Source organism: Corvus moneduloides, chromosome 4, assembly GCF_009650955.1.
Source record: "Corvus moneduloides isolate bCorMon1 chromosome 4, bCorMon1.pri, whole genome shotgun sequence".
Lineage (NCBI taxonomy): Eukaryota > Metazoa > Chordata > Aves > Passeriformes > Corvidae > Corvus > Corvus moneduloides.
Genome location: NC_045479.1, coordinates 47,552,615 through 47,578,799, shown reverse-complemented (window position 1 = coordinate 47,578,799; position 26,185 = coordinate 47,552,615). Strand labels below are relative to the sequence as shown.

Genomic DNA, 26,185 nt, shown 5'->3' with positions numbered 1-26,185 from the left:
TTAGGTCAATATTAATGTGTTCATCTTTTGCATTCATTCATTCATTCATGTTACCTTTGCAAAATCCTGCAAGAACAAGATGTTTAATGTATTTGTATGTCAAAATATTTATGAATGCCACCGCCTTTCAATTTTCATCCTTTGAAAAAATGCATATCCTGAAAGATATGTAGCGATCAGGGTATGGTGGAAAATAAGATGGAAGATCCTCCTCCACGTGTTAGCAGCACGAGCAGAATATTTTATTTCTGATCAACAGAAAAATATGTGTTTAATTAGAATGTGGGATTTCTGTTGTACTATATAAACAAATGTGGGGGGTTTGTGTGTTGTAGGTTAGTGTAATCTAACTTCTGGCCCTCCGCTGAGAGAGATTCCAAGGGGCACTGAGACTATCGCCTAGCCTGGCACATGACATGGAAAAGCTGGTTATCTGTATCCACAAAAGATACCTCTTCATTCACATAAGAAGTCGGAAAGAAGAGTTAGACAAAAGGATTTTAGATACTGGAATAAAATGGAGTTTCTATGTAAATAGACTGAGGAATCAGTAACACGTGAAGCCAAACTGATTGAAGCCAAATTGAATGTGGCCAACTCCATTTCCTTGATGAACCATCAGAGAACTTAATGAAAATATATTTAAACCTGTAATCATCTCTAAATGACAGTCAGAGTTATACTTTGAAAATGTTAAAACCAGAAAATTGTTATAAATAGATATATTTAGTACATTTGGACTCCTCTTATGAAGGCTACATCTGGAATAGCACTACTAGAATCACTTTGTAAACTGTATGATCTCCACTTCTAAGTGCCCAGTAATTTTACGGTTCTATTATAGGAAATATGTAGTATTAGATGAATGTATCAGAACTGGAATAGGTAAATGCTGCTTGTGAACTGATGTGCTTACTAATTGTGATGAGCAGTTCAGGTAATAAATGACATTGTAATAACTAATATGGTACTAATGGTGAAAAGTCCTAAGAATCGCAAGTGGAAGAAAAAGTAATAAATGAGGAAAACTAGATGAAAAGACAATAATACTCCCTTTACAAACCTATAATAATGATAAATGCTGAGTCTTAAGCCAAGTGGATTTTTTTTAGAAATGTTTATGACAGACCGATTTTGTATGACATCTTCGAATATCCTGAGTCAGAAGGGACCCACATGGATCATCAGAGGCCAACTCATTTGTTCCCTTGAACATCACAGTATCACAAGTGTGGGTTTTCTAATTAAACTCTTAGTGTTTTGGTATTTAGGACTTAATCTTTTCTTTTACAAGGCAAGGAGATCGAGATGCTGAGAAAGGGAAGAATAGTACTTAGATGTAATTACTCAAGAAAAATAATTTAAATTGTGTAGGAGGTAATCCTTGAGTCATCACTGGCTTGTTTTGATGAATATATTGGTTCTGTGCATAGATACCACTTTTCGTTTTTGCACTTATTTTATGTCCAGAAATTATACAATCTTGTTCCCTAATCACCAGTATGATCAGTAGAGACTTACATTAAATTCATTATCAGAAATTAGATGAGTAAACTGAAGAAGCCATATGTTTTCCTCAATCCTTCAGAAATATACACTGTTACTAAAATAATAAAAAATAAAAGAAACCAACACAATGAATAACCCACAAATACTACCTAAAAACAGTAAAGGAATATGTGTAGAGTTTTAGTCTGCTAAAGATGATATTTTAAAGTTGGTGAAATGGTGAAAACACCAGTGGTGTTTCTTATTTATAGCAGTCGTTACATTTCTTTCCCCAGAATAGTACTGCATATAAAAGTAACCAGAAATCTTTCAGGGTAAAAATTGTTTCAGAACCCTTTGTTTAAGAAGCTTAAATATAGGAAAAAAAAGGTTAAAAAATCGATAGCATTCTCCTTCTTTGGGTTGTGTTTTGTACGAGATGGCTTTAGGCCTGAATCTGAAGCAGCTCGCATTTAATGCAGGAATCAAATGTCTTACCAGTAGTGGTGATGGTATTCCATCAGACCCTTTAATGTGATTTTATCTGAAACAGACAGGATATTTGACATTCTTGTATTCAAAATTCTAGCCTCTGCAATGTACCCAGTCTCAGGGGTATCCAAAGAACAAATATGAAGTTACATTTCCTTTACTTCTCTGTCTGAATGTCACTAATATTTGTTCTTTTTAGTAAATTCACACATTAACGCAATTTTAATTAATACAGAGTGGGCTAACAGAGCTTATTCTTGTTTTCCTTGGTTGCTATTGTATATATTATGCATTTAACTGACAAAAGTATTTACTGAAAACCTTTTTGGTTTTCCTCAGAGTTTATGAGACACTGTTTCTTTGTTCTCACTTTTTTCTTGCTAGTCACAGTGTTTTCAGCTTGTTTTTTGATTGTTTTTAAAATTCATTCAATGAATTTTCATTGATTTAATTTAAAAAATTCAGTCACAGCTTTTATTGGGCATGGCCTGCAATCTATCATTCAGTAATAATTTGGTTTACGTAGAACATTTATTTGTGTATTAATTGGTAATAATGCAGAGATTATTGCCCATGAATAGAAAATAAGCAGTAATTTGTGGATAACCCCAAGGTTAGGTGAAAGCTCAAGTAGCAATAAGTTTCTTATATTTATCTTTCATTTTTTATTTCCTTTCTGATCCATTGAATCTTCAACAAGGGAGTGATAATTTTAACTATGTGATATGTAGCTGGATGTTAAGTAAATTAGTTTTCCTCTGGGTATTGAATGCAAGTGACATACAAGGACAATATATACTAATATATTCACTGTGAAATTGGTAATCTGGATAAATATAAAAAGTAGTAGTAAGCCTGAATGTATGTCTTAATCATAACTCTCTTGATATTGTTTTAGGATTTTGATGCTTTTGGATGAACTTTTCATATGCATGACAGATCTTAATAGAGCTGCCTAATGAATCTCCTGTATACTACGAAATTTTTGCCAAGACATTTAGAAACGCAATTAACTAATAGAAAGGTGCAATGACAGAAGTTATTTTGCAGAAAAAGAATGTTTGTTTTATTTAAATTTATTCTTAAAGGCATTGATGAAAACAGGCAGTCTTAAAGATGTTTTACTTGATGTGTTGTTGGACGAAAATAAAATATCTGCACCATACTTACAGTAATAGTGAAGGAATAATTCCCCTAACTTATTACTAACATACAAGTCTTTGGTTTCAAATGCTGCAACATATTGCTGTATTTCAATTATGTTTCAAAAATTAATCAAGTGTCATTTGCTTGTCTGTGGATTGTTCAGGTAGATCCCCAGGAGGTCTAAAACTCTCTTCTTTGGAAAAGGCAGCATTTAAAAGTATTTCTATTTCCTTTCAAGGAAGTCTGCGTCAGGACTGATATGATTTATTTTTGTCAAAATTTGTCTTGAAAGCTGCTTTTCAGTTTCTGAATGCAAAGGTAAACATCCTAGGAAAAAAAAAATCCCTGTAACATAATCTTTAAAATTCATGAGTTGGTTGGTTAAACTTCAAATCTTGAGCCGCATTTGAAGACAAGACTATAGGCTATAGTTCAACAGTTATTTACAGTTTTCTATTTGTAGTCATTACGATTCCAAATGAGACCTACAGGCTTGGTTTTGGCTTAGCTTAATGAGTGGAAGTTTTTCCAACATTTATTTCTGTGGGAGCTGAACCAAGTACTTAACTTACTTTGTATTAGCTTGCTCTGCCCTAGAAAAGAATACCATCTTAGTTTCATTTTTTTTGTAGAAGAAAGCAAATTATTCTTGATATTTAGCATTAACAGTAAAAAGCTGCTTATTTGGAATTGAGTAGCCAAAGTTCACATAGGTAAGGAGTCTCTGTAATTTCATGCTGTTCAACCTTTGGTTTCTTTTAAGACCAGCTAATAAAGGCAAAATCCCATTGTCATTCTTCTTGATCCCTTTATAATGAACAAAACGGAAGACATTATTTTTTCTTTGTATTATTGCTAATTATGTTTGTCTATGCATTCTGGTGATTTTATATGCTGTTGAAAATATCTTCAAGTTGAAAATTCAATTTTGAATATTTTCAGTATTACAAAATTATTTTTTGGTGTCTGTTGGTTTCTAGTGTGTCTTTTTGTTTCCCATTCTACCTAACAGAATCTAACTGTACCTCAAATTTAGAAAAAAGCTAGTTTGAATGCAGGTTCTCAGTAAATAGTATCTTTGCAAAAAGGAAAAATATAGGCAGTTGCTGGCATGTGGAAAAAAGGAAATATACTTACTGCAGTGAAACTAAGGAAATGAAAAATTACATTGGAAAAAAAAAAATTTTCATCAGAAGCCTTGTAATAAACCTCAGTGAGAAAGGAGAGGTAATACGACTTTTTTTGAGATATCATTTCACCCTTTCCCTTTAAAGTTTTATTTGGTTAGAAGTTAGAAGTCAATATTTTCCTTGCTCCAGAGTAGGAATGGGTTGTTTGCTGGTACTCTAGCTTCATGCTTGCTTTGGGAATCACATAGGTCATTCCCAGAAAAACAATTGGCAGACCAGGATAATTGCTGCTGTCTTGAGTCCAAGGGGATCAGGGCTAGGCAGATAATTTGTTCTTGAATATGGAGATCATTCTTCAGCCTTAGATGTCACTGGGTCTATTTACATGATTGTACCTTTTCTGGAAGAGAGACAGAGTTGTTAGCACTTGTACAGTTGAACACATTGTGAAAAGTGTACTTGGTCTATAATACCTAGCAAGTCATTTTGACAAGTGAGCTTCTATGTAAACAGTGATTAATTGCAGACATCTCTGAAATTTCCATTTCAATGACACATAAATTTCTTAATGAGGTAATGACTTTCTTTAAGTATTTAAATGTAGCCTGATAGCCTGTATTTTACAAAAACTTGAAAACAGTAAATATCTTTATGTGATTTTTCAGCTGTCAAAAAAATCCATTGTGAAGTTACTTGTGTAATAGTACTTGTGTAATAGGCTTGTGCAGTAGGATATTGTATATATGTTATCTGTCAAATCTGTTTGCTCCTGCAGGATTTTACTTTAGCAAGTATTATCCAAGGTGAGAAAGTGTATTTAGAAGCGTCTCATTGCCTTGTGTAATCCGCTAAGTCACCTGTGGCCACACTGGCCATTTAGTGCTACAATAAATACTGTAAAAATATCCCCACTCCCACTTTTAAGGGCAGATGGAACCTAATCTGAATGTCTACTCAAATTAGAGAATACATGAGTTGCTCTTCATCTCTGAAAAAAGTGAACTGAAATGGAACTGCTTTGGAACAGTGAGAGTAAGATTCTACAGACTTGTATTAATTACAGAGAAGAAAAAAAGAGCATAACCACTTCCCAACTGCGGCCTGCAATCAGAGTCCTTTTAATCAGAGTACTTGAAAATAGCAGGAATGTAGCTGGGGGAGTGAGTGGGTTGGTGATCTGAGACAGAGTGTTGTTAAGCTCTACCCATATGATGATGAACTCAGAGGTGTTGAAGCAGGAGGCTATCAGGACCCATTCCTTCCCCTGCTGTTACCATAATTATCATGCCCTGTGATGGCCATATCGGAAAGTACACTTGGTAGATAACAGGCTCTTGTTTCTAGTAAGTTATTCACTTTTAACTTTGCTCACCAACTAGAGTAAACCAAACCTCAGAATTGCTTAAACTGTTTTAACCAAAGACTGTGTTTGTCAGACTGTAATCAGAAAGTTCCAAGGATTTGAGTTCTAGCAATTAAAAAAATTACTATCACTCTACAGTAGTTGCTGCTCTCAGCATTAATTAAAGACAAAACAAAACACTAATGCTCAAAACAAAACACAGACACCCACACACACACCAGTCTTTGTTACTAGTTTTGTGAATGCTGTTAGTTACTGATTTCCAGCCTAAGCTTGTCAATTCTCCTTGAAGTTTGGTGACTTCATAAACCACTTCAGTTGTAATTATCTAGCCGTGCCATCGCCAGTTTCTGCAAGATAAAACTATTTCTGTCCTTCAGGCCTTCTGTTCATCATCCATCCGTTCCATCCCACAGTTTAGTGAAGCTTAGTCTTCTGCTCACTGGCAGGCTAGATTTTAGCATGTGGTTGCTCATTGCCCTGAAGAGATGTCAAAACCTATGAAACATCCTCTTTTCTGCTCAAAGTAGCAATTTTCTTTCTTGCCCTCAGCTGCTCATCTAGTTTTTGGAATGATCTTACAGAAGCAATTGTTTTACTCAACACATGGAAGCTTTCGCTTTTTTGCCATCCTCGAGGGATGGCAAAGAAGAGGAATCAAGAACGTACATGGAAATGAACTAGATCTTTGTTAAACTGGTTTTAACTTATCTACATTTGGCAATTTGCATTTGTTTAATTAAAGTAATTAAAAATTTATTTCAGTTATGTGGAAGTCACTTTGTCATTGCTAATCAGGTCCTTGTAGCACTTTAGAGCCATATGAATTAAGACAAAGGCATTCTGGCTTAGTGGGTGGCCTGACAGCATAGTAACAGGAACAGGCAAGAACAGAAGGGGTGCAGGGAGCAGTGAACAGTTGGGTGGCAGGGTAGTCCCTCAGACCTTGGGGACAGGCCTGCAGCCCCTCCAAAAAATATTTTGTGTAACAAGCGCTCCTTTTAAAGCGTATGTAAGGCCCCGCTCTGTCCTCTCAAATGAATATATAGATTTCTTGTATGAGAAATACGTAGCGCTGCAACCTGGAGGAGCTGTGGACTTTCTCTGGGGTAGCGAGGCCTTACAGAAACATCTGGATAGCCAGAGAGCAAGACAGTAACCTACTGCCAGATTTGCCACCTGGGAGAGGGTGATCCTGGCATTTGTACAAATTGTATAAATTTGTACAAACAAGAAGCTGGAGAGGAGTGCACAGAAAGAGATCTTTGGGTTCTTGTGAATGGCAAGTAGGATATGAGTCAGCAGTGCCCTGGCATCCAGGAGGGCCAGGCTTGTCCTGGGGTGCATCAGGCACAGCATCGCCAGCCGGGCAAGGGAGGGGATTGTCCTGCTCTGCTCTGCACTGGGGCAGCCTCACCTCGAGTCCTGGGGGCAGTTTTGGGCACCACAATATAAGAAAGATACAAAGTTCTTAGAGAGAGTCCAAAGGAGGGCTGTAAGAATGGTGAAGGACCTTGAGGGGAAGCCGTATGAGGAGTGGCTGTGGTCACTTGGTCTGTTCAGCCTGGAGAAGGGAAGGCTGAGGGGAGACCTCATTGCAGTCTACAACCTCCTCAAGATGGGCAGCAGAAGGGCTGGTGCTGATCTCTCTGGTGACCTCTGATAGGACACAAGAAAATGGAATGAAACTGTGTCAGGGGAAGTTCAGATTGAACATTAGGAAAAGGTTTTTCACCCAGAGGGTGGTTGGGCACTGGAACAGGCTCCCCAAGGAAGTGGTCATAGCACTAAGCCTGACAGCGTTCAATGAGCATCAGGGAAGCACTCTTAGTCATATAACTTAGTTTTAGACATACTCCTGTGAGGAGCAGGGATTTGGTCTAGATGATCCTTATGGATCCCTTTCAACTTGAGATTCTATGAAAAGCAGTGTGGGACAAGGCCAGAGATGTGGTTGGGGCAGCTGAGTGTCCAGCCTGCCAGGCAAATCTTCAGATGAAGTAGGTATAATCTCAAGCCAGGGAGTCAAGTTTGTGGGTCATGACTAGAAACATCGTATAAGAAAATAATGTATTTGTCTGCTAAGTGTTACAAGAAGGTTCTATACCATTTCCTGAGGGCAATGGTGATGATATCTCTGGCTAATTGGAGGTCTAATAATTATCTCATCCTTTTTTTGCTGTTGAATTCACGAACTCACATATCATACCAATACACCACTGCAAGATTGACTGATATGAGCTCCTACAAGTTTTGTATAACTCACTGTTAGAGGTCCTTCAGATAGATACTAGTTGACAAAATAATTTTTTTTCTATATACCTTATGACTTTTGGACCCACTTTAAACTAAGTAGAAAAGGGGCTCTTAACCAAGAAAATAACAAGGCCCTGAGGCATCTTAAGTTGGGCATCTAGTAGCACTGCTCATTTTATAAAATTTTGCTTGAATTATGCTAGTACCTTCTATTTTTTGTATGATTATAAACTGATCATTTGAGTAGAGGGCTGCATTTCCACACGTGATAAAAGAAATTAAATACACAGTGCACATTAGTGTTTCTATGGCTAATTTTCTTTCCAAAATTTATTATGCATTTAAGGGCTTGTTATATTCAAATGGAGAAAGTTTTTCTAATTTTGTTCGTACATTTTCTGCTCCACTACATGAGTGATGACATTGTTATTCAACAGTTGGGGAGAAGACTGCATCTGTCTCATTAAGATACTTACAGTGTAAAATTTTTCTGGAATGTATGCAGTCTCACTGAACTGCTGCAAGTAATATACAGCTCATTCTCAAATGAATTTAGTGTTAAAAATTCTAGTTTACACAAGTTTTTATTCCCTCTTTTCACCTTATCTCCAAAACCAATGTCTTGATGTCATTAATTTTTTAAGAAAAGAAATAATACATTTTTGTTCAGAATATGATTAGGAGCTATTATTGTAGCTTACAAAATCATTCTTGAGGGAACACTGTACTGTTAAGTGTAATCCATAAGCTTTCTACTTCTTTATATTTAGAGGTTTTTTGAAGGTAAGTTGTGATTTTCCATACGATCGGAATTATTTTTTTACCTTTTTGAGATAGTTGCAACATTCTTGACTTTTGCAAACACTGGACTATAGATCATCTAGCCAAATTTGAGAATGTGTTTAAAAGACTAAATGTGATCTGAGATCTGGCAACCAAGAATGTTGCAGAAATTTATTTACTGAACTGACTGTCAGCTCGATGGACCAGAACTCAGCTATTAAGGGTCTAAAAACTGTTTTTATGCATCTCTTTTCGTGTGACTGTTCAAATGAGTCAAATTATAATTTTTATTTTATGCTTTTTTTACTTTGTTGTTTATTTGGGTCATATGCTGTTAGTCAGGCTTCCTGTTAGTCTATCTGACCTTTTAAAATTTTTCTACTTAGATATCTATGTTCTTAATTCAAACAAGTTAACGATTTCAATGTGCCAAAACATGAAAGTCAGTAAGAGAGATATCTGTTCCTTATTCCTCAGTTTCCCACTCTCACTAACACAGCAGAAGTTACACCATTTTTGTAGGTTACACTGTGATTTTCTTTTGCACTTTTTTTTCTTTTTTTTTTTTTAATGAGATTTGCCTTTGGCTCCATTTCTTCTAGTTCACCCAAGGTTTGCACCAGCTCATGTAAGCTAGTGGAGCAGAAGTGGGGACAAAATTTAAAGAAGTAAAGATGAATGGCTAATGGAAATGATGTGAGGGGACTGCAAGGTTTATTTTCCCCTGTTTAATTTTTTCACACAGGCAGCATTAAATTATTCATAAAGTAGTAATGGTGACAGCAGTTTATAAAAGAAAAGAGATCTTGCATCTTTCTTTGAATTGGCTAACAACTCTCAGGATGTAAAATAGTTTTAAATGTTTCTCATCTGTGTTGAGAGAGAGAGAAGCTCTTCTAAAATTATACACAGAGTTTGTCATGCATAAAGATGGGCATTGAAAGTTTTTGTATTTGACCCTATTCTGTACATCAAACCTAATTTTGAGAAAAAATATAAAGGATGTTGGACAGCTTCAAGTGTGAAAATATTATTAACACTCAGAGGATAACCAGTGGGGAAAAAAGTGCTATTGAAAGTGACCATTTATTAGAATCTTCAAATGAAAGTAAGATGCCAAGTTGTATGTTAATCAATCACAAATTATGAGGCTCAATATCAAGTTAAATGAGTGAAATCTCATGACCTGAAATCTCTGGCCTACATGTACATTATCAACATAGTTTCATGGCAGCTACCCATGTCTTCCTCTTTAGCACCTTACAGACAAAAAATAATTTGATCCTTCTTTTACTGGAAGTTAGAGTGACTTTGTCTTATAGTTGGTGCTGACTAGTAGCAATCATAAGGATAATTACCATCAACCAGATAACATATAATGATATTGGGGAGGTATTTCAACTACTTTTCTTATGTATAATTCATAAAGTATAATTACTTTATGAAACAAAAGTATAATGAAGAAAGTTCAAACAAATATTTCAGTGTTTGCATTGACTGGACTGACCCACCTGTGAGTGTTGCCCTTTGTGGAAACACATGTGCGAGTGTGCCAGCAGTATGGAATTCCCCACTCCCGTGAATGAGTTGGCTTGTCTTTGGGGGGGGAGTTAGGGATGAGGGGCATTTGCTCCTCACTGCATTCAATTTAATACTGCCTAATCCTAACAAAGACACGCTTGTGAACACCTAATGGAAGAACAGCTTCCATTTTTTTCCTCCTCCAAGCTCATAAACAGGCAGGAATTTGAGAGATTCGTATTATGTTTTTTATGACAGATTTGTACCACAAACATCCTTGTCTGCTGAGTACTCCTTGCCTGTCACTAGTTGTTTTGCTGCTGGCAACTCATCTTGACAACTTGAACTGATCACAAAGCAGAGAAATATGTTATGTTCCAAATGTGACAACTATTTTTTAATAACATTTTGATTATGTTTCAATTAATCATTTGTAAAGCTTAGTTCTCTTGCATACTGTCTGCACACCAAACTTGAATAGTGTAGATAAGTGCACTGGTAGCTTTTTATCAGACACCAGAAATCATGAATGTCAGTCACTTAGTGCTTTGAATGTACAGAGAGTTACATAAGTAGTAAGTCTTAGTATTGCTATTCAGTTAAAAAGAAACTTACCCTAATCCTACTGTTTCTGAGTTGTATAAATCCTTTGAACAAATCTCATAGATACCTTTTTATATTCTTGCACAGCTTCTTTCAGAGAAGTAAGGTTATACCTCTACCATTATGGCTCCGACAGCCTTACTATTATCCTCCTTTCTAAACATATTGCCAGCTTGAGTTTTAAGGAACTGTGTTGGTAACCATTTCTGTAGTGATGCGTCATTTGAAGCACATATGCAAGGGCTATCTTTAGATTTGGAGCCAGAAGTATACAGCTAGTGTTTCAAAACACTACATCATACAACTTAAATACATTCTAGTTTAAATTTTATGCTTTTTGACTGCAACAAATACCTATCAGGAACGTGTAGTAGAATAACCTTTGGAGAATCAAAATTATAAGGTTAGGCTGTTCTAAATAATTAATTTTGTGATACAGTAGGCACGAGTGTTGAAACAAACTGTATGATTTCCCAGTTTTTACTCTTGTTATTTGGCTGTTCATAACCCAAATAATTTGTATTGTTGTTCTTGCTTTCTTACAATAAGGATGTGAAAGAGCTTCTGTCAAACTCAGATGCATTAAAGTCTGTGTTTCAAACCTGTTGTGGATATACACCTTTAATGAAAATATAAAGGCTTAAAATTAGACTGGCAAAGCCAATAATGCCAAGTTTTAATTAGCTGAATTAACCTTTTTGTGTTTCTAATTGATATTCTCTGTCAAGAGACAGTTAACACATTTAAGAAAAAAATTCTGAAAATTTTTGTTAATCCCACGCTGTATCTTGCATTTTTTCCTCCCAAGTTTTCATGCTGCTAATACTGCCAATACTTCCAGTCACTAAGAAGTAAAGAATTATTCTTCCATACTAGTTTCTGATACAAACTTGTGTCATTAGTCCTTCTGGCTTGCATTTTACCTTGCTAACTTTCTGACTGTTTTCTGTGAGATGGCTTTCTCTTTTTTTTTGTTCTGTAAAACTTTCAGAAATAAGACACTTGCTTAAAAAGAAAACCAAACAAACCAATGTGGATTAAAAGAAACTTAAGACTGGGCCAAAAATGTTGAATTTTAGGAAAACTGGAATTCACATCGATCTTCATGGATCCAGTTTAAAAAGGTGAATATACAAAAATTATAAATAATTTGTTTGAACTTTAGTCTCATGGATAAAGGGTGAGGAGGAATTAGTCTTCAGAATGTGAAAAAAGTGTCTGCAAAATTTAGTCCATTCTTTCTCCCTCCCTGCTTGTCTCTTCTGCCAGTCTCTCCCTTACCTAGCAACATTCTGAGCAGCATATCACTTCCTTGGAGAAAATGGTGATGGGGACCTTCTGTGGGAAACTGTGGCATAGGATGGGGTTTGACAGCCTGGATGGGGCTAGGATGGGGTTTGCTGCTGCCTGATACCAAAGAATTCATTTTGGGTGGGATAACCAGAGTGGACTGTAGCGTGGGAAGAACTGGGAAGCAAGTGTGCAGACCAAAGCCCGAGGCTGTGTGCGCAGTTGGGGCAGAGAGGGAGCAGATTGGCCTTCATGGCAAAGGGGAGCGCTGTCAGAAAAGCTTGTAAACTGCTATGTATGAAGGGAAAAAAGCATCTGTAAGTATAAATACTTTACTCATTTATGCTGTTCACTGTTGATGACACTTCTTATTTATTTAATCTTCCTTTCTTAATATTTTAACTAAATATATTTGCCATCATACAAGAGAAGAAATGTCTTACAGCTCAGAATCCTAAAAATCTCATGGCAAAAACCAACACGGGGTACTGTTTATTCTTGACAAGCTCCTCAAAGTTCTTTATGCCTGCTCAGGTGATCAAATTCACTTAAAACAATATCCATAGTTATTGTGCAGGGTCCCTTGTACTTTCTTTGGAGGCTCCTAAGTAGAGGATAATGCAATTAGTACCAAATGGAGCACAATGCTTGGTGACCTGCTGACACAGAAGATCAGGTTTTGAGACAGAATATCGTGGGGAAAAATACTCCCTATTAAATTTGCCATTGCGTCTCTTTGCTAAATCCTCATAAGCAGGTCATAAATTATATTACTACAAAGATTTCTGTCACAGAAGCCAATCTATGTTTAATTCAGCCTGACATCATCTGCAGGGTGGAAACCTGCAGTTAATTGTGGGCATTTTTCCCCAAATGCTATCTAAACTAAAAGTGAAGGCTGTGAAGCAAAAATCCAATTCTATGTCGGTTTCTTATTATTGTGAGAGGTGTTACCTGTGTCCAATAATCTTATTACTGCTCTTTTTTTTAAGCATGTCTTGTAACTTCTGCAAATAAAACTTTGTAACTGTGGTTTTGTTTTGCTGATGTTATTTCTCACTTTTTTTCTGTATTCTATTACAAAAAAAACCTACATTTTCAGCTATGTAAATCCTTAGCAGCACTCTCTATTTCTGAAATGTTATTTTATGATATAACTGTATAAAAGTTCCAGTGAATTTAACGTTGCACAGTCTGAAAATAATTTATATATTCGTGTGCTTACTGAGAACTTTGAGATATTTAGTATTCTGTCCTATGGACAGGTTTTTTTAATGACCATGAATAGAGATACAAATTTTTTTTTTAGTTAAACCTCCGTCTTTACATTTTACCAGTTGGAAGAGAATTGATTTTCATGTTCTTTGTCATAAACATGGAAAAAAGTAATTGTATTGCATGCAGCTCTATTAAAAAAAAAAAAAAGAGATAATTCTCAAGTCAGGACTTCTACAGGCCTCTGTAGTGAACTTTAAATTGTTGGCTTGTTTGGTTTTCTGTGAATTTATGTTGACATGTCTCTATTCTTAAACTATTTTTTACTAAGAAAGTATATTACAACGATATAAAAAGTATACATTATACTGTTATTGGAAATCCTCTACTTCACCATTAATACTTTCTTTCCTGTGTTATTTGAAAAACAAAATCTTCTACAGATACTTATAAGGTAGATGAAACAACATTTTTAAGCAGTTTGTCTTTAATCATTTAATGTTAAGATGGCTAGACTAAGCTGATGTCTGTCTTCTTTTGTAGTCATCGAGGAGAGGGATACTCCTCCAAAGACTGATTCATCCCACTTTAATTGTTACTTTCTGTGCATTGACTATAACAGACTTAACTCATTTGAAAGGCTTAGTTTCTTGACTGTAGCTGAGATTAAATTTGGGAAAATATATCCAGCTACTTAGAATTATCAAGAAAGAGATTTTCACAACAGGTGCTTGAAACAGCATTAGAAGAATTTAAAAAGCAATGTGCTGATGGAATTTAGATGATTTCAAAATAGACAAAAACTTCAGCTTCTTCAGAGTCATATTTTTTTTACTAAATATTATGTTAATCCTATCTGACATGCTAAAGTTGGTATCCATGAGAGATAATATGAGAACCAGACTTCTTAATGTTTAAAATTATTTTGAGATAACGTTTTGGTTCCTAGGTCACTGATGTTTTTAACACCTAAAAATGCATCCAGTCCTTTTTTTAATAGTTGTTGTGGCATTCTATAACTAGAGAAGTTTTCTGGTACCCCATCAGAAAGGAAAGGAATAATGATTGAAAATTGCTGCCCAATGTGTGTGTGGTGTGTAGCTACAATTGCCATTTTAGGGTGAGCAACTGATTACTTAATTTTGTATGCTTGGAAGAGTTGCCACTGAATACAGGTCTAATCCCAGAATCAAAGAAGGTAAAAAAGTGCATCTTACATCACGTATGATAACTTTTTGGATCATTCTAATAGGTAATGTGTAGATAAATTAGGTTATTTCTATGTAATAACCCATATGGCAATGTAAGAATTCTTTTCAAGCATTTGATTACATTTTGCAGTTTTCTGTGCCTTTCCCTCTGTTGTCTGTTGCAACAGAAGTAATATTTTATTTCCATTAGAGAGTAGAATATTTGGGTAGCTGTGGTGGAGGTGAAATGTGGCTCCTACACTACAGCATAGGGGTTAATGAAACAGTGTATATATTACTGTTGTTGACTTAAGCATAGAAACTCAGGTGTTCTCATTCCTAGATCAGGCTAACTTCCTATTTGCTTGATAAATATTTCTGTGTATGCTTCCAAAGTCAAAGGTTAAGTTAGAGTTTTTCAACCCTTTTGAAAAAGGTGAAGATAAGGTGAAATGGCTGGTTAAAACAGCAAGTAATTAATTGAGTCTCTTTGTTAACAGGAAGAAGGTCAAGTGCACATAACTATTGTGATTACACAGTCTGCATTACAAGCAGCTGAGTCATTTAACCTGCAAGTGGTTAGATTGGAAGGCTGGGAAACAATTAAATGTGATTTTACTTCAAAGTAGTAGCTATACTTCCAAGTTACTATAGTATTTTGAGGTTTTTTCAGTCCCTTGTTGTTTTGCAGTACCAATTAGTTTTATTACTGTGAAACATTTTATTTAGAGTTTATTGTCTTTTTTTTTTTTCTTTCTTGCCTTACGGTAGCTAACTGGCTGCAATTTAAAAATGAAAATGCCAATTTCTAATGGAGGTGTAGTTTATTTTTTTATTATTATTTTTTGGCTTTGTCTTGTATATAATTCTGCAAGTTTTTCAGATACACAGTTTTGATTGCCTGATCTGAAGTGTAGAAAAGATTGCTTAATTTTGTCATATAGGAAGTATACATCTAGTTAATGCTGGGGAGAATCCATAGTTACCTGCTGATGAAGATGAAATTATTTGTGATATCCTTCCAACATCTATGAAAACCACTGAAAATCAGATGCTGCTGATGTCTCATCATACAGTGAGGTTTCAATTATAGCATGCTGTAGATGTACCATGGAAAAGTCAGATGTTTTGAAATTATGGAAACCTTTATTAATTTCCCTCCAACTTCATCCCTAGTGTAGGAGATCTCTGCTAAATAGTGTCTGGTAGCAGGAGATACATTATGGATGTTTATTTACTTGGAAGCCACTTTTTTGCTTTAGAGAGTTACTTCCTGCTCTACTTGAAAGCTCAAGGCTAAATCAGGATGTAGAGAGAAGGAAAGGAATAGAAACCCATAGAAAGGGAAAGGAGCAACAAGCATGAAAGAATCATAGAATGATTAGGGTTGGAAAAGACCTCCAAGATCATTGAGTCCAACCCTTGACTGAACACCACTTTATTGACTGGGCCATAACATTAAGTGCCACATCCACTTGTTTCTTGAACACTTCTAAGAAAAGCAGAGCTTGAGAGAATTGTTTACTACTTGTATGACTCCTTTTCTGAGGCTTCATGCAGGTGTTATATTCAGATTGTTATTTTTGTTTAGAGGTTGCTCAGAATTCACCAAGAAATTTCAAGGAAACATTACTCTAGATTATACACAAACAGTTTGAAATGTAAGAAAAACAAAACAAAGCTACCTTTCCAACAGTGCATGCTTGGAATCTATAATTATTATGAAACACTACTTCCAGTAAAAACAAAAAAGGTTTGTTGGCAGTGAATTATTTTGCTTTTTAACAGAGGTTGAAGAAATGTTGATGCAATATGGCGTTAGGAATTACAGGATGTTACTAGAAGCAGTTTTCCTCATATTTTTAATTATATCTTTGTAGATATTTTGCACTGGAGGTGTTGAGCAAATCAAGCATCACCAGAACTTATGCCTAACCAGTTGGTGCAATTGCTGTCTTTAAGTAGTTATTTTGTAAATTATGGGTGAAAAATGGTGAATATTCAAAATGGTTCACTAAACTAGTATTTATTAAGACTGGGGCCTACTTCCTCAAATTTAGGCCAAAGGGAATCCAGGACCATTTGAGGAATTATTTTTGATGCTCTCATTGGCTGCTAACATTTTCAAAATTGCATATAATTTCTACATAATATTTCTGTTTGACAAAATTGGTCATCTAATCTATTTCACTTCCTCTAAAGGTATAACACAGTTTTAATCCAGAAAGGGGTTCAAACACTGATACTGAATGGCAAGCACAGGACTCAAAACAGTTTTTGTAGTGTGGAATACCATTTGGAAAATGACTCTTTTGAAGAGGCTGAAAGACAAAGGAGAAAATGCAAATTACTTCATGACCTGCAATAAATTTCCAGCATTTAAACAAAGAAAAGGGCTTTAGAAATGTCTTGTCTGAGCAAAATCATCACCTGGTTTATTTCTCATTCTATTAGTAGAAGCTAAAATAAAGTTGTTAAATCAGGAATAGGTTTTGTCAAGCAAACCTGGTATGTTTTATCAGTAAAATTACAAAACAGCTAGCTAAACATAATTTTGATACAGGCTGTAATATAGATATCTGGTTTCTTCAAGTATTCTTTTTACTGCCACATTATGTTTTGATCAAGAAATTTGCCTTTTATGGAGTTAATGGGGGACATAAGACAGATTATGAAACAGGCTCTGTTCAGCTGTGAAGGTGTAGATATGGTTGGAGGCACATCTGTGAACAGTAATATTTCCAGCAGGTTGCTGAGTCATCCAAAGGTAGGTGCTGGTTTTGTCAATTGACTTCCTAATCATTGGCCAAGCGTGCAAGGAATGCAGGGATGGACAGGATAGCATGATGTAAGTCACATGGTTGGTGTTCACAAACATGCTCTATACAATGTGAAGTGCAAGTAGTGATCTGAACTTTATTGTTTTAGCAAGCAGTTCGCTCAGAGAAGGTTTAATTGTCACTTTTGGTATCTTTTCAACACCAGCTCCTATGATGAAAAGGATGAGCTTTTTGTCTGACTATACAAAAATAAATGGAATGAAAAACAGGAGAGAAATTTTTGGATTGAGCCAGCAAATAAGGCCATGTTGCTCTACTTAATTGATTACTAAGCATAGTAATTATCCAAGCTGAATAATACTAGGTTCCCATGTGTGCTAAGAAGAAAATGAAAATGTTGGAGGAGTTTGAAAAATGGTAACAAAAAATAGTCCCAAAATTGAAAAACTGTGTGCTAAGAAGTTTAGGAAATTCTAGCTGATGAATCCAAGAACTATGGTGCCCAAATCTTTCTTCATGAAGAAGTAAGATGTTGAGGGGTTTTCTGCCTTGGAGGAGTAGGCATGAAATTGAAATTGAACTAGGATAAATCCAATTTTGAAAGCAGATGCAACTTCCTAATAGCAAGGATAATTAAACTGTGGAGTAATTTCTCTGGATGTTAGTCTCATTGCAACTCAGAACGTTGAGACATGATATCATAATGTTCTTTAAAAATGCTTTATAATAGAATTAAGTACTGCAAGAAAAACATAGGAAAAAACTATCTGTGGGCTACAGTAGATAAATAAAGTGATCGGTAGGGTCTCTTCTAGCATCAGAGCTTGCATCTGTGACAAAATATTTTGTCTTTTAAGATATTAACATCCTGATTCTTCATACACTTGAATAAGACTAAAGGCTGTAGAAGTGAAAAAGAATTAATGTTTTAAGGTTATCTAACCTTACCAACCACTCAAGGCAGGTTAGACTCTGAATTTGGGTCAGGCTGCCCAGAACTGTGTCCCATTGAGCTCTGAGTACCTCGGTGATTCATAGCCTCTCAGGGCAGCCGGCACCACTGGAATTTCCCTTGCTGCCACTCATGTTGCTTGCTAATCTCCTTTGCCGTGTACCTTTCCAAAAATTCTGAATTCCTAATCGGCAATTAGATAGATGGCAATAGCAATTGAACCCTTGGCCTAGTCTCTGATCTGCACAAACCCGATTTCCTTAGCCACTACTGTTACCTTGCTCTTCTGTTACTATTATTTTGGTGTCACATTTTTCCAGTTGTGAGTACGTCTCTTGTATCGGTGGATCCAAACTGAACACAGATACTAAACCTGGTATTGGATACATTTAATGCAGTAATTCTGTACAAGAGAAATTGATAACAGGAATGATAACTAAAGCAAGAAGAAAATAAGTATGAACTTTTTTTTTCCGTCGCTGTTATATTGCATGTTATTTTCCACAATATAGAAATTGTGTCATAACCTGTGATGTAATTAGATGTTATATTTATTATGAGATTCACTATCTGCATAAAGAGGCATGGAATTTAGATGAAAGTTATGGACTGGGAAAAAATTTAAACAAGTAGATGAAAAATATTTTAGTTTAGAGAATATATGCATATATTAAGTAAATTTCCATTCTTATACAATATTTAGAATTGGCTATATTGGATCTGTCCTATCATAGCTATGGTACTTGGAGGAATGAAAGAATGGATATTGCTACATATTTCCTACTGTACAGAGTTTGAGCATCAGCTACTATGCTGGCAACAGGAAGCAAGGATGAGCAACAGAAAATAAGAATGAGATAGCTCCAATGTGTCTCTCTGTTTCCTCTTCCTCCAAGCATGTTTTTTAGGTAAAGCCACCAAAACCATACTGTGAGGTTCCCAATTCTTTAGGTATATTAATACCACTTATTCTGGGCTCCATCACATTTTAGTTACTTCTCTAGCTATTTATTGGATCCCCAAATGGGTTGAGAAGGAGATAAACAGCGTATTTTTCATCCTGCATCAATCCTGGAAACTCCCAGAAGTGTAGACTCCAGCTATGCTAGAATTTTTGATGAGACAGGAATTAGTTTAGGGAAATGAACAGCTCACTGAGTGAAGCTTTGAATTGCAATGTTAGGCTAAGATCTCAAAAATCCCCCCTTATCCTATTTTATGGAGTTAAGTCCTTTTCAGTATCTGTCATTAACAACATAAATAGAAGCAGAAATTTTGATTTTGAAGAAGGTGGTCTTCATTACTTCAGTCCGTTTATACTACAACAACACAGTGCTAGTTTCTTCAGTTGCCTCCGTGTAAATGATGATCAAATCACATAAATCTCAATCTGAAGTAAACTGAGAATAATCTGAAGACAAACTTCCAGGCTGCTGCCTAAACATCTTGCTTCTATCTCATAAAAAGTGAAGTAATTTTCTAACAGTAATATACATACTTGTGCATATAAATAGATACATACACACAAAAATTGAAAACTTTAGGCACTTTTCCCTGCAACTTTTTAATAAATGTCTGTTATTTGTCCTGTTCTAGAAGATGCTAAGTTAGTATAAAAAATCCAGTAATTTTCAAAGAGTGAGCACAAAATCTTTCCAGGTTGTCTGTGATAATGGATGAGTGACATTAAACACATGTAGATCATCAAAGTATCTAATTAAAGCTATCCCTTTGAAATATATTGTGTGCTTTTTCATTGAGTTCACAGTATCAGGTCTCTTTCTAATGTAGGAACCCAAAAAATCTGAGTGTTTATTCAAGGAAAAAAAATATTATTGTATGTTGTAGTATTAATTTAGTTGGACTGTGCTTCACTTATTTTGCTGGGATCTTAGGGCATTTTCTAAAAACTTTCTCTCTAGAAAAGCCTGTAGAAACTGAAGTTAAGCATGATTTTCTGTGCACACTCTTGAGAAAAATGTACTTAGGAAATTCAGAGAATGAAAAAAGAATCAAATAACAAATACAAAATCAAGAAATGTTATGAAAAGTTTTTTTTGATCAAATGTTAATTAGCTCATGGAGCAATTGTTTAAAATTGTGCTGGGCAGTATTCACTAGAGCAAATAAATAATCCAAGTGGTTGAAAGGGAAATGTTTCGGAGTAATATTGACAAAAATACTCAGTTGCTAAATATGTAAAAAGAAAGCTTTCAGGGAATTGTCACCATTTTTATCTGACAATTGTGTGCTAAAAAGTGGATTTTTCTGCCGGCTGTAATATTTTTCCTGTTTTTCCTGGGAAACATGCTTTGTAGTACTGTGATCCCACACTGTTCTTTACAGGGTTGAACACAGAAGAGAGAAATTGCCTGTATGTTTTTGTGATTTCAATAACCAGTGAAATCCCAGTGTTATGCTATACACCATTCAGGAAGATATCAATATCCATCACTTCAGAACCAGTCTCTCTTACCTCCTGTTTGCACACTGGCTCTTGAAAAAACCATTCTGCTCAGCTCTTGAAAATCCTTGGTGTAAAAGTTATTGGCCACTTCGAGCCTGCTAATCTGTCTTTTACCAGTCCTTTGCCATTTTAATGAATTATAATCAGAATGTTAGTATGAAGCTTATTTTAAAAATATTCTGGCTTCCAATATTAAAAATATTACTGATTCATAATAACTATTTGCAAGGAATTCCTTGAAGTTTTTCTGATAAATTATGTGTTTGGTTCAAATATATCATTGCTAGCAAAAAAGCAACCACTCTTTGAACAACTACTCATACCTCAAATTTAGAGAGACTTTTTTTCAAGGTCAGCAGAAATTTTTGCACAAGGAAGGAAAATTAAGGGAGGGGTCAGTAATTGCATTACAATATATATATTCTAATCAAGTGGAAATGCCTACTGGGAAGTTGCTGAGAACCTTTGAAAGTAAGGCATTGAACCAGAACAGGATTTTGAAGGAGCAAACATAAAATTTGTTTTCATTCAATCTTTAAGAAATGCACATTTCATCACATACATTATGTATTATCATTTCAATTGCTTAAATATTACATGAAAATATTACAGCCTGAACTTAAATGGATTAAAAATTAAATAAATTGGCAGTAAAGTAACTTCAAAAAATATTTTTAATTTGTAATAGCTTGTAGTAAAGGTGTGTTGTCTTTTCTTAGACTGTGCTTTGGTTGAGAATAAGACATGGTCAATGCTCAAATGAGTGCTCAGTGAAGTAAGTGTTGCTTGCAAGGAGCAGCATCAGAAAGTGCTGTGGATATTCCCTGTATTTAAATCATATGAGCATCTGAAACTTGATTAATTCCTCCCAAGATTGGCATACAAAATATTATGAAACTGTGTATTTCTACCTTAAGAAGGAACATGAAATTCAAGACTTAACTGGAATATACAACTATTCAGATAAAATGAATGCTAAATAAAATATTACTCTAAATTACGTAATGATTTGAAAATTTGAGTGATGACTAGGGAGTCAAAGTATGGTCTTTATTCATATTCAGTGTTCCTTATTGCTTGTTGAAAATAAGGTTTCCTGGCTTGGTAAACTGTAAAGGGAACCCATTTGATATTTTGAAATTCAGAATTAGGCTTCTTGAATTTTATTTCATTACATTGAAAGAGAAATTTATTTCAAATGTATTGACATGCACCCACAAGAAAAAGACCTAATACCTCAGACTAATTTTAAAATATTTAGAATACTTTTTTTGGCCTAATATTAAAAAAAAAAAAAAAATCAACAAATAAGTCTGAACCCAATTTTTCTTTTTAACTGTTGGAATGGTAGGGAACCTCAAATGCCTTTAGTCATGCAGCAGTGTGGGCAAGCTTTTCATCCAGACTTAGCTCAGCTTTGCTTTTTAAAGAAGTGTAATCTTAGTGTGCTACCGTTTGACCAGAGATGAGCTCAAAGATGGTGTTAGCCATGAAAACTGTAAAGTACACCTCTGTCAGTACAGTCTAGCAGACTGTACTTGAAGTCTTAATAGGGAGAACCCAAGCATCAACAGAAAATAAAAGCAGTTTGTTCCTTCCCTGACTTTTCTATCTACAAGCAGCAAATAAAAAGAATTGTTTCTTTAGTAACATGAAGACATTCCACTAAGTTTGCATATTAAATAATTAAAAGCGAAAAGTAAAAGAAAAGAGGGAAAGTGTAAAGTATAAAGAAAAAGAAAATTGATGGTGCATATATGTCTACATTAACCTGTCAAAAGTACAGTAGAATAATACTTTTAACAGTCTATCTATTAGTGTTCATTCAGGAAGTTCGAATATTGAGGCTGGGCATGCAAGTTCATCTTTGCTTTCTCATATTATTATGTATTATGTGGTCAGAATCTACTCAATAAAAATACATATGGGAAGATAAGTGAAAACATGGCAATGCATTCAGAAGCTGAAACTTTCATAAAATTTTGTAACTTTTTTTTTTTTTTAAATTTCCACAATTCCCTAGGCAAAGTTTACCTAAATCAGTGATAGAAATTAATATAACATAGGAAGATTTTTTTCCCAAAGCGATTGAATGACATAAATGTTTAACACAATATGATGGGGAATTCAGGTTTTAATACATTAATCTATTTTCAAAGGTATGCTTCTCATTGGTAGTGGGATGCTTTGCTTCTAGTGTTGTGGAGTGTATTTTTCATGGCAAAAGGTATGTTGATTATTGTGGTGTTTGTAAGCAGGTCATCATCTGCTTTTCAGTAATGGTTTGCAATGACAGAGATTGCAGTAGCTTCACTTCACCATGGAACATAATGACTGATGCTAAATCAAGGAGAACACGGAATTTTCTAATGACTTTCATAATGTCTATTTCTTTCAATTTCTTAAAACATTGGAAATGTTACTGATTGTGTAACCTTATTCCCTGTCTCAGGTCTCCTAGAAATCCTGAACAGAAGATCATTAAACGAGTGATTGCTCTTGAAGGAGACATTATCAAGTAAGTATTTTAAGCCTTAGTTGCAGAGTCTTTATAGGAATAGTGCAGCTTTTTAGTATATTTTAAATCAGTATCCTAGACAACGAGTACTTTCTAGCATTTTCTATTATTAACAAGGATGTCAGCATTGTACCTGTCTCTTTTGTAATGAGAGGAGAAATGCTATACAAAACTACTCACTCTCTCGTGAAATGTACATGGGTACAAATAATGCTTGTTTCTGAGAATATCTCTGCCACAAATCAAGGCAGGTAATTGTACAGCAGTTTTCAATGAGATTGTAGGGCTGTGATTTTTCATTTAGAAAGTCCAGCTGATGTTTCATACTGGTGTGTGCAAGTAAAAGTAGGTTGTTTTTTAGGCTTTTGTTTGTTTGGTTTTTTCAGGGTTTTGTGTTTGGTATTTTATTTTATTTTATTTTATTTTGGAGACAAAGAACCCTCATAGATTCCTGTCTTCACTGCAGTGTATAGGCATCTGTAGGGAATATGGTGGAACTGATTTTGAGTAAATTATTCTATCAGAAAAAAAAACCATTGTAGCAAGAGTAGACTCTAGAGTACTTCAAGACTCGGTTTACTCTGACAGATAGACCTTCCTACTGGGGCTGTATGGAAATAAATTACCACTAGATGTAAATAAAACGTTTTTGTGAGAACAGTATTATTTTGAAGAAAATATTTTCTTGAAAAGGTTTATTTTTGCCAGGTACAGAATTGAATAGGCATAGAGGTGGGAGGGTAAATCTCTAGTTTCCCATACTGAGATGTGAATGACCCCGGGAGATCTCAGACAATATGGCAGACTGTGACTCAATTCATTTAGATAATGATTCTTGCTCTGGTTTAGTGAATATTTAAGAAGTCCTTGACAGCTGCAATTCAAATCAAGGATATGAATTTGATCTCAGTGGGCCCTAGTTAACAGCATGGCCTCTGTGGAATATGTCTATGTCTTTTTTTTTTTTTTTTGCCTCTTGCAGTCAATACAATTTCTGTTTTATTGAAAAATTCTGAATTATCTCGGTTTGGAAAACCAAGATAAATTGTTGAAGACAAATATCTAAAATAACAGGCACAAAGAAGATAATTTGATGTCCAAAAACTACAGACATCTATAGCTAAAACTACCTATCACTTCCAAGAACTAAAGACAGAGGACTAGTGTATGTACTGTCTTTTATTGACCTGTGTCCTTAAGAAGGGACTTATTTCTTGCTGCAATTGATATTAGTGCTGTAATTCATATAAGTGATAAAAATGTCATTTTTGTTCCAGTATTCCTCATTCATTTTTGTGGTAATATCAGAAAGAGATTGCAATGTAGGGTAACTTCAAGGGTTACTTTATTATTGTATGTTTATTTGTATGTTCAATATATAAAAAATAATATTTATTTATATGTTCTATATTATTAACATATTTGCCTTATTTTTTGAAACTGAATGTAGATTTTGATAAAAAAAGGACATTTAATTAAATAAATTCTAGCTTTAGGAAATTTACTATGCCGTATATTCAAACTTCTTAAGACTTGGAACTTTTCACTAACATTTGTTGGTGTTCTTGGCCAAGTGGACAAAGGTGTGTGGCACAGGTGTGTTCAGAATACTGATGAGCCTGCAGGGGAATCACTCATGGACACAGAAGACTGTACAATTCTCCTCATTTGTCTGTGGTAAACCTGGTTAGATTTATTGATAGAAATATTGATAGAAGTCTTAGTTACTCAGACATGCTTTTTCTTTTTTTTTATTTGAAGATGTGACAATTGTCCCAGAGCTTTTTGCTGTTTGTCTTGGTTTTGGCTGGGATAGAGTTAATTTTCTTCCTGTAGCTGGTACAGTGCTGCGTTTTTTGGCTTTAGAATGAGAATGATGTTGATAACAAAGTTATGCTTCAGTTTTTGCTGAGTAGTGCATACCCTAAGTCAAGGACTTTCTGGTTACCCATGCTTTGCCAGTGAGGAGGTGCACAACAATCCGGGGGGGAGGAGCATGGCCAGGACAGCTGACCCAAACTGGGCAGAGGGACATTCCATACCACAGAATATCACACTCTGTGCAAACTGTGGGGAGCTGGATGGGAAGCACTGATCACTGCTTGGGGATGGGTGGTGAGTGATTTTATTGTGCATCACTTGCCATTCCTGAGTTTTATTCCTCTCTTTCTCCTTTCAATAATAATAACAACAACAACAATAACAAAGATAGTATGATCATATAATAATGATTATTATGTAATTAATTTCTGTTGTTGTTGTCATTAGCATTTTATTTTATTTCTTTTCCATTATTGAGCTGTTCTTTCTCAACCCATGAAGTTCACCTTTTCTTTCCAATTCTTTTCGCTGTCCCTGGCAGGGAGGGGTGGAGTGAGCAAGTGGCTGTGTGGCATTTAGTTTCCAGCTGCAATTAAATCAGACAAACAGTATTGCCATGGGTTGAGATAAGAAAAGTGATAGGCAATATGATCTGTGATTCTGTAGTTGTGTTTTCATAGCAGAACGAATTATCTTTATTTGGTCCATTTGGAGTATTAGGGATAATACAAAAAGGCTGTGTTTTCTCATGTTATCAGTTAAGGTAAGTTAGTTATCATTTTGCTATTTGTTAATTACTGAAAGTGATGAAAGATCAAATAGGCAGAGCCATTAGTGCCATAGGAAAGGCCCCTTATATTTTGACTTGAGTTCAGGAGCTACAACTCCATGGCAGAAATATCCTATTTTTCAAATCTTAATATCTAAAAGTATTTAATAAAATGAAAACTGTGACATTTTAGAAGTAATAATGACTGACTTAGAGTTTTTGTAAAGGTGTGTAGGTGAAAGATCTATAATAGGTCCATTTTCTCCTTTAATTTTGTATTTTTCAGGTAGTCAGACATTACGGACTGCATAATAATTTACCTTTTGAAATATGATTTGAGGCATTGGAAAATGCTACAAACTCACTGAAATAAAAATGCTGTCATTTCAGTTTTCTATTCC

At 35.0% G+C, this 26,185-nt stretch overlaps 1 protein-coding gene across 3 annotated transcripts in view; it reads left to right on the top strand.

Annotated features, from left to right (window-relative positions):
• Positions 1 to 26,185, top strand: part of IMMP2L (inner mitochondrial membrane peptidase subunit 2) — a 426,380-nt gene that overhangs the window by 261,948 nt on the left and 138,247 nt on the right. For all 3 annotated transcript variants that reach the window (XM_032107395.1, XM_032107397.1, XM_032107396.1), the window contains exon 4: positions 23,129 to 23,194. In XM_032107395.1, coding sequence (XP_031963286.1) covers positions 23,129 to 23,194 — 66 coding nt within the window. The remainder of the gene's footprint in view (positions 1 to 23,128; positions 23,195 to 26,185) is intronic.